The sequence below is a fragment of the Oryzias melastigma genome, linkage group LG17 (genome assembly GCF_002922805.2).
Source record: "Oryzias melastigma strain HK-1 linkage group LG17, ASM292280v2, whole genome shotgun sequence".
NCBI lineage: Eukaryota > Metazoa > Chordata > Actinopteri > Beloniformes > Adrianichthyidae > Oryzias > Oryzias melastigma.
This window is the reverse complement of record NC_050528.1, coordinates 16,625,847-16,638,214: the sequence shown is the minus strand read 5'-3', so window position 1 is coordinate 16,638,214 and position 12,368 is coordinate 16,625,847. Positions and strand designations below refer to the sequence as shown.

Below are 12,368 nucleotides of genomic sequence, written 5' to 3'. Positions count from 1 at the left end.
GGACATGTTTCACTTGTCAAAGCACCGATTTATACTGTAGCTCATAGCTCTCAATATATGTTGACTCACTTTTTGAGGTTTTAAATGCATTTTACTGTTCATTCCTCCGTATAAAGAACCCCCAAACAGTATTTTGATCCGTTCGTGCATTTAAGAGTAATCCTGTAAAACCTGCGCTGTCTGCAGCAGCCCCTCCCATACCCACGAAAACGAGCGGTAGGAAACGTGCTGACATAAGCACGATCCCCGGGGTACAGACGCTGTTAGGAGCGAACTGGTAGTGCAACGGGCGATATAGAGCCACAAAATTGACGTGCATAGGCGCAGTAGATGTATAAATGGACTGGCAGGTATGTTACAAAACATGTAGGATACCGGCCCTTGAGGCCTGGACTTGGACACCCCTGATTTAAATACTCTAAATTGACTAATTGCACATCCTGTAAAAACAAAATCCTCTTGTCTCCTCCCCTTTCAGTAACAGCGGTAACAAACATCAAAGCACAATTAACAACTCATTACTCTGGAAAATAGGCATTTTTATTCAAAGCATTTTTATTTACAGCAAATCCAACTTGTTTAAAGATGAACTCCATCCATGAATGAAAGTCCAGCTGGATGAGTGGTAGATTTTACTTCATGCTGTTTGACAGTCCGTTCTCAGCAGATAGATTAGAGTGCTGTTCTAAGATGGAAGTTTTTCTTGGTGCTCCCAAAATCTCTGAGTGATAAACACTAGTTTACCATCACCTTGAAACCTGTTTTTCCATGAAGCTGTCGGTCATGAGACGCTTCAGCTCGATGCAGTCATAGGCCCTGTGGTGCGTTCAGTGGCAGCGTGGAAGTTCTCTTACTTTGTCGCTCATCATTGTCACAAAACCCTGTCCAGCCAGACAGGATTCTAGGAGGCTGAAAGTGGCGGACAAATCCTTTTCCTGTTGAGACAAGCTTGCTAGCTTCGGGGTTGGCCAGCCTTTTTTGATAATGTCTAATTTTTCAGGAAAAGTCCATCTTAAGAATAAATCAGCAACATAAATAAACTTATCTGCCTTCTTTTATTGTTAACTGCAAAACAGCGAGTAATTCCAATACAAATCTAGTGCAGCTTCTGCCGACGGCCTGAAGACCAAAAGAAGTTAGCTTTTGGCAGTCCGAGCTTTGACCATCCAATCAGAGGTGATTATATCATCCTCCGCCCTCATGAAGCTACAGAGACTCTTTGGTTGGTTAAATCAACGTCAATGTGTTTAATTCATATATTACTATGGTTTAGTCAGCAGTGTTTTTTATGGAAAGTCGTCTGCAAAGACCGGAATGGGGGATAGAACACTGACTGTATGTATGAGCGTAAGGCAGACTTTGATGAACCTAGCAACAAGTGAGAGCTAAAATCTGATTGGTTAGAAACTTTGATGTGGGGAAAAAAACAGTCTTAAAGCAGTGCAGCTGAGGAAAGCTCCCCAGCGGGTCATCAACACCACCCAAAAGATTGTTGGCTGCCCCCTTCCCACCCTGGAAACTGTGACACAGTGGATGTTTTCTCATATTTATTACTTTCATGATTTTTTTTCCCCCTGGTTTTCACAAATTTAACACCTATTGAGTATCCTGTTTTTTTTTATTTTGCAAAAAATGTTTTAATTTCTGGGATTTAGTTACTAGCACTTTTTAGTGGCTGGTTGGCTCAGTGGGCTGTGTGTGGGGCTTTCACACAGGAAACCTGGGTTCAATCCCCATGGTGTGGATTGCACTTAACCCTAACCGGGTTCCCAGTGCCTTTCAAATACAAGATTCCATCAGGACTCTCCATCAAATCACTAATACAAAACAGTAGGTTCTGTTTCGCTGTGGCGACCCTGAATGGGATAAGCCAAAAGTTGAACAAGTTAATAGAACTTTTTATGTATTACGTTTTTACCATAGGTTGTTTTAAAATATCAGTGTTGCACTGACCAAGAAGCACTTTATATTTCATTGAATTTGTGACAATGTCACAAATATCTAAAGCTGGAAGCATAAATTTGAATAATAAAGGGTTTAGAATTGTATAATTCTTTTCCACTTTCCTGGAAGTGCTTTAGAGTCACAGTCACATTTACACACTGATGGCGGCTCCGCTACCGAACTCTGGTGCCAACCTATAACCACCAGAGGCAACTCGAGGTTCAGTGTCTTGCCCAAGGACACCTCGACACATAGGCGGGTAAATGAGGGAATCGAACCTGTAATATTCAAATCAGAGGTTGACCGCTGCACCACGGCTCCCACCACAAATTGGAGTTGTTGTTTTCATCTTTTGGCTTTTCCTTTCAGGGGTCCCCACAGTGAATCAGTTTTCACTGATTTGCACTCTTAGCCTGACAGAGTTTAATGCCCCTTCTGAAAACCCTGTGTTATCTGTGGGGGACCTCACAGAGCTCATTGCCCTGGGAATCAAACCCAGAAGTGCTCGTCCCACACTTCACCAACTGAGCCATCCAGCTGCCAGGATTTAGAATTGGAGCATCTGGAAAAATATAAACACTCAAATTACAGTAAAACAATCACAGTTGGTGTCATCGAGGTGCTAATCAGATAAAGACTAGGACGCTCCTGAACCTTTGGCTGTAAACAAAAGGACCAGTCAGTTCTGGTTTATGGGCTTCTGGTCATCAGGGGAGTTTCCGAATGTTGGAAAGCATGGATATTCCCCAAAAAACTTTTTATGGCTTTATATGGCATAAATACACTGAGAGCACCTGACAGGGAATGTTTCATTACATTTAACTGACCTGTTTAAATAAAGAACATATCTTTATCGTTTTTGGGAGAGCTACAGCAGCCTGAAGCAGCTCTCTGAGGGACAGATGCTGGATTCTACAGCAGATGGGTTTGAAGTAACTGTTGAACACTCAGCCCTTCATCACACGGTCAGTTAGCAAACAATGCAGCACGACTTTTGTTTTTTATGGAGTTTCCTGATACTTGTGTGCTTCCCTTGCCTCTCTAACCCTTCCCCCCTAGATCCTGACTGCACTCTGTTTTCATTATCTGAGTGTTTGGATTCATTTGTGTCTTCAGAGTGGTCATCCCTAATGATGACCAGCTCTGCCTTTAGACACCCGTCAAACTCTTGAGAATGTTCTCTGTCATCCTGTTTGGCCTGGAGTCCCATGAAGATGGCTGTGACCGGCTCCGTGCTGTCCAGGGTGTGGAGAATGGTGTAAGGACTGTCTTCTACGTAGAGAGGGGAAGGTGTTCTAGGCTGTCCATACAGAGAGGAGCAGTGTTCGTGGTTGTTCACTGTTTCGATCTTAAAATGATAGAATGTTGATTGGCAGCAGTGAAGGTCTTCCTTTTCAACGCTGATGTCATCCTTCAAAGAAGGACTACTGTAAGTGGCTGCTGGGACAGCATCCTGCTCATGAGGTCTTGGAGGTAGAAGACTGCAGGACTTGTGCTGGTTTATCCCATTGTGACCTTTGATCATGCTGTTGGCTTGGAAAACAGCTGCCTCATCCTCGAGAGCGCTGTAGCTTCTGCTCGTACAACACGAATGTAGATGCTGATCCTCTGCCCCGTGGTTGTCAACGTTGAAACTGCAATAGTTCTCATCCTGAGGGTTTCCTTGATATTTATCCCAGCGGTCATGGCCTTTTATTTCTGCAACACTTTTAACGACACATACTTCATAGTGTTCTCTCTGGTTTTCTCCATTATCCTGGTTGTTGTTGAATCCATCTTCATGGTTTCTGAAGGGATTTTGATGGAGGTGGAGTTGACTCCGCCCTGCAGCACATCTCACCAGCTGTTCCAGTTCAGAAGTTGACAAATCAGAAGCACATCTATAGTCTCGTGACCACTGAAAATATAAGAATCAGATAAATGTTGCTTAGAGCAGGGGTTGAATTATCATGCAAAACAATGGAATCACACATAAACAGCTTGTGAAGTTGTTGAGAGAGTCTGTTGTAGAAGCACCTGTTGAGTGTGGAAAGCATGAAGGTTCCTCCCTCCTCCAGTAGAAGCCTCAAGCCCAGTGAGAGGGTTTAACTCCTCAGGTGGAGCAGAAGAAATCACGTCAAACAGAGCTGAAGAAGCAAGAGAAGACAGGCTTGGTGTTGACATGCAGCCTCAGGACAAAGAGTTTGTAAAAACAGATTATGTGCAACAAAAAGGGCACAAAAGTACACTAAAATAGGGAAGAGTCTGCTCCCGCCCCCAGTCTGACACCAACACCCAATTTCTCCACAGAGCGAGAGGTGAAAACTTTTAGATGCAGAATACTGTATATCTTACAGTTGTGTCCTGTCTGCAATAAAGTCCAGCTCAAACTGATGTTCATTACTTTGGACCAAGGGCTCCTTTAAGACACGACTCCCCCACTCCCACACCTGTCGTGCAGACGTCGAGTGTATTTGTGTTGTGAACCAGTGTAGCGATGGCCGGGCCTACTAAAGGCAGATATATTTATATCCTTAATGAACAGAACAGGTGACTATTAAACTATTTTGATTCTAAACTACAAAAAACAACTCTGGAAAAGAATGAAATATATCTGCTTCCTCTCACTTGGTGTGTTTGGTTCAGAGTGTTTGTTTCCTGGTAAACTTCTGACATCTGGGACGTCAGTGGTGACATCATGGACCTGTAACAAGTCTGAGACAGAAAACAGAAATGCTGCTATGAATTCATGAATAACTCATGTTTGTAATATCTAAAAGTGCAAAAATGATTGAAAAAGTACCAGGACTTAGCCTGCTGAGCACCTCCTGAAAGAGAAACACAGATTAGGGGAAGATTACGAGATAAGAGCACCAACTCAGCTGTAAATGTGAATTTACTCTTGAATGTGGAACTGCCTAATGTAATTCATACATTAGGCAGCTATTCTCTATTCTACTAGTTTTAACCACACAGTACTTTATATCAGCTCCATTCCTTTAGGTCCAGGTTCATGACTATTTTAAGTCCCCCTCTGATGAAAAATCCTGTTGGTTTTTTTTGTTTTGTTTTTAGCCACGCCCCCTCAGAGGAGATTTTGAAAGAGGCTGCAGACCAACATGAAAAATGGGTTTTTAAGACATTTAGGTTATGGGATTTTGGTTACAAACTTCATAATCATAATTATTACACTAAACACAAGACACATTTGAATTAAAAAAATTGTCATAGGGCTTCTACTAATAAACCATAGCATATGATTATTAGTATGTGTGTGCTTTTGTGCCGCTTTGCAAATATTTAGATAATTCCCACAGGCTAGTTTAGAGCAATCATTGGTTTAAACCTATAAATAAATTGAAATTATATATGTCTTTAAATTATTCAATAAAAGTGTCAATTATTTAAAATGGGCATTAATTATTTGAAATGGGTTGTAGTAATGTGCAAGTAAGAATAACAGGTTCTTTCTTTATCTTCCAGCTGAACTTTATCGGCCAAACTCCCAGACTCACACCGTGTGCAACTCTAATGCCTCTCTGACTGAATACCAAGCTGTAGCTGCCCCCTAGTGGCCTGAACTGCAACAGTTTCTTCCAGTATACCACATCTCTCCCCCCTTGAACTGAAAAACACCTCATAGGGAGCCCCCCCCCTCCACACATTATTTGAACAACAAAGCAAAATAATGCATAAACATTGTACAGGATACAATCACTGCAACACTGGTACACCTGCATTCGGGTCAGTTTTTTATTTTTTTATTACACACAAAAAATCCAGAATTATTTTTTAATTCACATTACATAATCTTTCATATATGCTGGGGTTTCCTAGTTCTCTGTGAGTGCATACTTCTAGGTCATTGTTCTGTTCTGACCTCTCACTCTCCGTACTCCTTCCACACTCACACCTTCACCATCACTTGATGGAAGTATTTTGGCATCTTCTACCTTTGCTTCTATTGAAACCATTACAGGACTCTGATTGATCCACATGACGGCTGACCACTTGTCTGTTGCCCTAAACAATTCTGCAGGACACAGGTCCGGTCATCTCCTCAATCAAACCTTTGGTCTACAACATCTCACCTTTAAATGTCTGCACTGCTCTTTCAGCCAAACCATTGGATGAAGGGTGATAGGGTGCTGCTGTCACACTAGTGATGCAATACTCTGACCTGCATGCAGTCCGGTTTCCAGAATGGACACAGCTGTATCTCAGCAACTCTGAAAGTGAATTTATGCCATTGATACAGTAGCTTCCAAAAGTATTCATACCCCTTGAACTTCTCCAAATTTTGTAACATTATGACCACAAATATAAATATATATTTTTGGAATTTTATGTGACAGACCAACACAATTTGGCACATAATTGTGAAGTGGAAAGAAAATTTTACAAGAGTTCAATTTAAAAGAAACAAACAGATGTGGAAGTATTCAGCCCCCTTTTCTCTTGAGTGCATCCAACTGCCTTCAGAAGTTGCTTGATCAAATGTTGACTTAATGCCTAAATAGAGTCCACCTGTATTTGTAATTTAATCTCAGTACAAATACAACTATTTAGTGACATTCTGTGGTTTGTCAAGAGAATATTGGGGAGAAAAAAGCATCATGAAGACCAAGGAACACATCAGACAGGTCAGGGATAAAGCTGTGGAGAAATGTAAAGCATGGTTAGGCTGTAAAAAGTATTCCCCAAGATTTGAACATCTCATGAACCACTGTTCAGTCCATCATCCACAAATGAAGAGTACAGCCCAACTGCAAATCTTCCTAGACATGGTCATCCACCTAAACTAACAAGCTGAACAAGGAGAGCACTGATCAGAGATGCAACCAAGAGGCCCATGGTGACTCTGAATGAACTGCACAGATCTAGGGCTCAGCTGGGGAACCTGTCCACAGGACAACGGTCAGTTGTTGTTACGCCCCAATTTGTCTGGGGCCTAACATAAAGGTAAATTAAAGAAGAAATGTGTAACAAAAGCACAACAAATGTCTCCATAAAAAAGGTAAACAAAATTATTCACAAGTATAAACATCAATAACTCAAATGTGAAGCAAAAGGCTTCAGGGTGAACCAAGGCCAAAATAACAAACAAAACCCCAAATAACTCAACTCAGGGAGCTTACCTGCAAAAGAAACAGTAACAGTAATAACAGATATAGGAGAAAGCTAAAGAAAATGCCAGTTCACCCCAACAGCTTCACCTAAATCAACTCAAACACCAAAGAACAGAGTGGGACTAATCAAAACCACAAAGAAACTACAAAGTGCTCACAAACTAAAACAGGTGGAGAAGAGCACTGAGCTGCAGTGGAGACAGGTTGCAGCCCAGCTCCCTTCTCATGGGCTGAAGGTCCAAGTGGTGGTTTTAAAGTCTCCCTCTATCAGGGGGGAGCCACACCCTCCAGAACCACACCTGAAAGAAATGAAGAGAAAGAAAACACAAAGATCCACAAAACACAAAGAAGTCTCACTCTGACAAAAATACACAGAACCAAAAAGAAAGAACAAAGCCAGATACGGCCACAGCCGTAACAGTCGTGCACTGCACAAATCTGGACTTTATGGAAGAGTGGCAAGAAGAAAGCCATTGTTAAAAGAAAACCACACAAAGTCCCGTTTGCAGTGTGCCATAAGCCATGTGAGTGACCCAGCAAACATGTGGAAGAAGCTGCTCTGGTCAGATGAGACCAAAAAATTTAACTTTTTGGCTTAAATCCAAAGAAATGTATGGTGGAAATCTAACACTCTGAACACACCATACCCACTGTCAAACAGGGTGGTGGCAGCATCATGCTCTGGGACAGAGAACATGGTTAGGGTTGATGGGACGACAGATGAAACATATACAAATACAGGGCAATATTGGAGGAAAACCTGTTGAAGTCTGTAAAACATTTGAGACAGGGGTGGAGACTCACATTCCAACAGGACAACAACCCTAAGCATAAAGCCAAATCTACAATCAAATTTAAAATTAAATATATTAATGTGTTGGAATGGCTCAGCTAAAGTCCAGACCTTGATCCAATCGAGAATCTGAGGCAAGATCTGAAACTGCTGTTCACAAATGCTCTCCATCCCATCCGACTCAGCTTGAAATGTTTTCCAAAGAATAATGGTCAAAGATTTCCCTCTCTAGATGTGCAAACCTGGTAAAGACATACCCCAAAAGACTTGCAGCTGTGATTGCAGCAACAGGGGGTCCACAAGTATTGACTCAGGGGGGCTGAATACTTTTGCATACTGCACTTTTCAGTTTTTTCTTTGTAAAAAAATTGAACTCTTGCAAAATTTTCTTTCCACTCTCCAACTGTGTGCCACTTTATGTTGGTCTTTCACATTATATTTCAATAAAACATTTGTATGTTTGTGGTCATAGTGTGAAAAATGTGAAGACGTTCAAGGGGTATGAATACTTTTGCAAGACACTGTAAGAGAGAGAGTACTGCAAGGCTGTGTTTATCAATCTGTCTAAAGCCTTTGATTCTGTTGACCACTCAGTGATTCTCATGCAGCTCCATCAGCTGTTCAGAAGTTACATCACTGACCGTACACAGTTTGTCCGTATGGCTGGCTACCAATCTTCTCCACTCCGGGTCACCATGAAGGTCCATCTTGGGACCAAACTTGTTTGAAATCTATATAAATGGAATTACTAAAGGTGCTGTAAAATCCATCGTTCTTCTGTACGCTGATGACACTATTTTGTACACACCCAGCCCTTTGTTAGATACTGCCAAATCATCTCTTTAGAATAGTTTCAACGATGTGCAGCAGGCCTTCTCCAGTCTTCACCTCCAAATCAATACTAACAAAACTGAATCTAGGATCTTCATTCATCATTCAGCTCAGACACTTTGTAAGGGAAGTATTTCAGCCTTTGACAGCACGACACTACAACATTTCAGCTCATATATTAGCACAATAGTAGCTAAAGTTAAATCAAGAATTAGCTTTCTGTATTGAAATAAACCCTCATTCACTCACTCTTCTAACCATAATTTGGTAAAAATAGACGTCAAGTAGGTCAGTAGTAGAGGTCAAGGTTTGATATTAATTGGGAAAGCCTTCACAAATTCTTCCTTAGCCAGTACAAGCTCACAGATGTCCTCATCGACGTCTTCAACCTCCCCCTGAGTCAGGGACGTGCACTGAGCGTTTTTAGCTATCAGCTTCTGTGTTTTTAGCTATCAATTTCAGCATCTTCAGCTATCAGCACTATCATCTTCAGTGGCCAAATTCAGCTTACAGCATTCACACTAGCATTATCACAGGTAATGCTATATATCTAGTTTTTAGTTAGTTTAAAGCTAATGATGATGATGATGATGCTTTATATCCAGTTTGCTCATGACCCAAGTAGTAGACTAATCTGAAAAAATAATCAGTGATTAATCAACTATTAAAATAATAGTTTGTGGCAGCCCTACTTCATACATAATCTATCTCGTTACCACTTTTGTACTATTTTATAATTCAACCCATCCTACCACCTACAGTCTTACTCTGTTTTTTATACTTCCTCTTGTAAATTTTGTACGTTAGATACAGTTTTTATTATTATTATTGCTGTGAACTGTGGGTTGAGAAGAAGTGAATTTCATCTGTGCTGTGTATCATATGTATACAGTATATTTAACAAAAAAAGCTGATTTGTCTTGAAAAATGATGACTCCACATGCGTTAACATGTTTTTACCTTAATGATGTCTTCTGGACTTCTTTCCACCGCCTTCAGTCTGTTCAGGATAAAGCTTTCATCGGTTAAGATCATGGACTCCTCTCTCTCCAGTGACGCCACCTCCAGCTCAGTTCTAACATAACAGTAGGTCAATGCAGATGAGTAAAAGGTAAGTATCTTACTGCTCTGTGACTGTGTGTGCATGTTTTTTTAAAGATTTTCTCTTTGGTTTGACCTATAGATGCTGAGCTGTAGAGCTCTCGTCTGCTGTTGGTCCTGCAGCAGCAGCTGTTGCTGTGTGCTGTGAAGAGCGAAGTCCTGCTGCAGCCACTGATCTCTCAAGGTTTTCTTCTGAAATGTATGAACAGCAACACAAAAACAGGCTCAACAAATCTGTATATAAACAGACAGGAAATACAAGACCACTGGTGATCACAAGATGGTGATATTAACACTGTAATTTCCACAATAGCGGTAGGTTCATACTGGACGCGGAGGAGGGTGAACGGCATCCGGTCTCTCCTGCAATTCACACCTGACACATATTTTTCCGCGACGGTCGACAGGAGCTTCTGCTAGAGCTTTTCTTTCTACTATTTCTTATTAAAATCTGGCGGCATCAATTTACACACAAGAAACTTTGGAAAGGTTCAGGAAAAGTCAGGTAAAAAGGAATTCAAATGCAATAGAACAATCCTGAAGTCAAAGATGTGACAACAATATCTTCCAGTTGAAAGGAAATTAAAAACTGTCACAGAGCCTCTTTGCAAAAAAATGAACCTTCATATGCTGAAGTCTGAGCTTCATTTCATCAAGTTCCAATTTCTTGCGTCGAATGTCCTCTTGAATACGATGCTTCTCCTGTTTTAAAGACAAGTGAACCTTCTATCAACAGGATTTAGAACAATCCAGATAATCTCCTTCTCCTCATTTTATAGGGAATATTTACGGTGATAGCCTGGAGCCTTTTCTTCAGCAGGTTACTCTCCTCCATAACAGCTGATGAAAGTAAAAAAAGAAAAGTTTTTAGAGATGTTTCTGGACATGTTCTCTGCAGAACTAAAGAGGCTTTGTTTTACTGTTTCTCCTGTCTAACAGCTATATGACACCTCTTTATAGTTGTTAGATCATGGGTCTACCTTTCTTCATACAGAGATTTCAGCAGCGAGCCAAGATCAGACATGTGTATGCTTCCAACAGCCTGTCAGTTGTAAAAAAAAAAAAAAAAAGAAACTAAACTGAGCTAATCTGCTCTTAGCATGTTAATCCATCAACACCATCTGTCCCCCAACACAGATAGGAAGATGCAGAGCAGGTGGACCATGCAGGCTGAACTTTTGGACATAATTATCAACAGCGATTCTGCTGCTTTCAGCAGAATGAACAAACAAAAAACTTGTAAAACATATCAGCCTCAGAGATCTACTTTACATTCCTAATGAAGACTCACGAGTTAGGGAAAAAATGTGAGTATAGACAGAGGTCTTGGGCAAAATAGCCCTGGAGCCCTGTTGTATGTCTGCATTATTTAATTTCCCATTGCGTTAGTAAAGTAGGACTATCAGTAATGTGAAAACTGTTTATACAAATATCATTGATGTGAAAAATCGAACAAAGAAGCTGAAAATATACCAACAAACTCTTAAACACTAAAGTTTACCTTGCATTATAGTTTACATCTGTTTAAGAGCAAATCAAAGAACTAAAACGCAGCATTACAATGACCCAAACACAGCAGAAGGTCTACCCTTTGAACTTCTTATAGACAGATAGTTAATTAAGGTTCAACACAATTCAAACTAAAGGGAAATGACTGCACATGCAGACACAGCAAAAGTAACCCTACCTCCTTCGCTCCTTCTGATGAGCCTAATGCCGAGAGGACAAAAGCACGTGTTCAAGTCCAGGGATTGGCTCTGTGACCGCTTCCTTTGAGTCTCGCTCCTCCTTTGACCCCCCATATGTTATTAACAGGGTAAACAAGGGGAGGAGAGAAACAGGATTTTTTTTGAAAATGCAGATTTACAACTCAATATATGACAATGTTTCAAATTTGAGAACAAATATTTTGATGAATTTGATCAGGCAGCACAACGGACACATGCATGATGTTCACGCCTCTGAAACTTTGTTTAATGCTTGTAGAACACAAGGAACCAGCAGTGAAGTTTTTTTTTTCCTTTCATTGGTTTTCTTCTTTGGTGTTCGATAGGTGTGTGCTGCAAACGCAAAGAGGTAGGTAAAGAAAATAGTTCCAGTCTTTTAAAATGTCCATCATTTCACTCACTGATTTTACTTTACAATACTGCATTGATATGGTTTCCATGAACAATTGCACCAACTAACTGGGCCACACAATATTATAATCTGATCTTTCTTTCACCGTGAGAGAACTCATGCATACAAGGAATTTCACTATATTATACTTTAAAACATTTTTGGCCCATAGATATATCCTCAGCATATCAAGTTATAAAGTACAACATTTGTTTGCACACATTCTTGAGACTCCTATCTTATGTTATAAGTATGGTACAAACTTTACTTTAACGTCCCCCTCTGATGAAAATCCAGTTTTTTGAGTTTTTAACATGTCTTTGTGGCATTTCTGTGGAGCTCTTAAAGCCACGCCCCCTCAGGGGAGATTTTGGAAACAGGGGCTTCAGATCAACATGAAAAATGAATTTAAAAGTCATTTAGGTTTGTGATTTGGGGTAAAAACGTTATAATCATAATTAAAACACTACTGG

At 40.6% G+C, this 12,368-nt stretch overlaps 1 protein-coding gene across 1 annotated transcript; it reads right to left on the bottom strand.

Moving 5' to 3' along the window:
- Window positions 1-518: 518 nt before the first annotated feature.
- LOC112144460 (palmdelphin) lies at window positions 519-12,362 on the bottom strand. Its single transcript, XM_024269012.2, has 9 exons — window positions 11,465-12,362; window positions 10,568-10,617; window positions 10,399-10,479; window positions 9,854-9,969; window positions 9,637-9,751; window positions 4,727-4,751; window positions 4,552-4,638; window positions 3,961-4,070; window positions 519-3,841 (listed from the first exon to the last, which is right to left on the bottom strand). The coding sequence occupies exons 1-9, from the start codon at window positions 11,577-11,579 to the stop codon at window positions 2,915-2,917; spliced, it is 1,626 nt and encodes a 541-aa protein (XP_024124780.1). The 5' UTR covers window positions 11,580-12,362; the 3' UTR covers window positions 519-2,914.
- Between the last annotated feature and the right edge of the window lie 6 nt (window positions 12,363-12,368).

Coding starts and splice junctions, on each gene's coding strand:
- LOC112144460 (XM_024269012.2), bottom strand. CDS start 11,579: ATGGGGGGTCAAAGGAGGAGCGAGACTCAAAGGAAGCGGTCACAGAGC. Junction 9,970..10,398: donor TCAGACTTCAGCATATGAAG/GTTCATTTTTTT, acceptor CATACATTTCAG/AAGAAAACCTTGAGAGATCA. Junction 3,842..3,960: donor ATGCTTTCCACACTCAACAG/GTGCTTCTACAA, acceptor TTATATTTTCAG/TGGTCACGAGACTATAGATG.